The following is a 1,437-nucleotide window of genomic DNA, read 5'->3' as shown; positions in this document are numbered from 1 at the left end:
TCATTGTGGGACTGTTCTTTATTGGACTCATGAGAGCTAAGTGGACTTTAGATTGTGCAAATATTCAGAATGCTAATGTAGAAAATTGTAATCAATGTATTCATAAGGTAACCAAAGTAGGCCAGAGAGTGACAATTGTTCTATTATTTTATAGTTACTATGAATGTACAGGGACTTGGTGAGGGACTTGTTTATATAATACTACTGAATATAAGGTGTGTGACCCTGGGTATGGGCAACTTCATGTTTGCTACAATCCCTCAGAGCTGCCCAATTACTATGAGTTTACTATCTGAACAGAATCAGTGGATTGGAGAGCTGAGAGGGAACTTCTAGTAGTGGAAATCCAACCCAGGTGTCTCTTAGATTTGATGCACGCCAAGCGCTCAAACTTGCACATAGCAAGCACAGAATGTCATGTGGATCACTTGACTAGGAAAGGTCTTATAGGAGAAATCAGAAGTATCTGTGCTCTGTAGACTACCCATGTGCTGAATGTGCATACTGGCCATGTGTAATAGAAGGCACCTGGAGTATTAAAGATGATAGCCAGAAAGAGTTCATACTAGACAAAGGCGAAGTGACAACTAATTGCACTACTGAAACTTACCACCCCTTGATTCTAACTGTAAGAAATCCCTCTAACCCTAAATTGGTAAAAAGACTAGTCACGTTGAGGCAAGAAAGTAAAAGCAGAGCTAAAAGAATCTGTCCTAGCTGCCCTGTGTAGGCCTTAGCCAAGCTGCAGGCATTTCTGTAGTCTGTATGTTCTTCCTTTGACATGCGTGGAGCCTAGATTATAACCTAGTAACTTCCCTGGACCCTTTGAGGGCAGGTGGTCTAACCTGTCTAAAGGGAGTGAGCCAATGTGACCTTCCCCTTGAGCCCAGGACCTTGAAGATGATGTCATGTCTCTCTCTGTTTTATGACCCTCACGCACAGTCTCACCGTAAAAAATGGATAAAAAAGAGGCAAGAGATTGAGTGGGGGGGGCCTCACTTTTGGAGACACAGGTCTTCCGAGTTCCCCTGGCCGAAATTAACCCACTTCTCCTAACCAACTGGTGCCTGGAGTCTTCTGTCTGTGTTGATTTCCTGCTACAATTTCAAAATAATATTTTGAGAGTTACAGGAGACAAAGGTAAGAACTTGTACTGTATCTGACTTATTATAAAATAATCCCACATTATTATTTTATATTCTCCAGTAAATAATAGATTTTCAACATTAGTATGCTAAAAGAGTTACACAGTAAAAGATCCACATACTTTAGAAACAAACAATTATGTTTGAGAATTCAAGTCACTGACCTTAAACTGTTATCATCTTCTTCTTTGTATGATTTAATTTGTGTTGCCAAAGGCCTACTTCGTACTTCTTGCTGATCTCTCTAGTTAAATGGTGAAGATTAAGTCATACACAACATAGGAAAAAAAAA

General features: G+C 39.9%; 1 protein-coding gene across 1 annotated transcript in view; it reads right to left on the bottom strand.

The window, feature by feature from the left end:
• Positions 1 to 1,437, bottom strand: part of TEX9 (testis expressed 9) — a 47,203-nt gene that overhangs the window by 34,107 nt on the left and 11,659 nt on the right. The window contains exon 4 of the mRNA XM_003784633.1: positions 1,310 to 1,389. Coding sequence (XP_003784681.1) covers positions 1,310 to 1,389 — 80 coding nt within the window. The remainder of the gene's footprint in view (positions 1 to 1,309; positions 1,390 to 1,437) is intronic.

Source organism: Otolemur garnettii, unplaced genomic scaffold (genome assembly GCF_000181295.1).
Source record: "Otolemur garnettii isolate 467f Iridium unplaced genomic scaffold, OtoGar3 scaffold00011, whole genome shotgun sequence".
NCBI lineage: Eukaryota > Metazoa > Chordata > Mammalia > Primates > Galagidae > Otolemur > Otolemur garnettii.
This window is presented reverse-complemented; position numbering and strand designations above follow the sequence as displayed.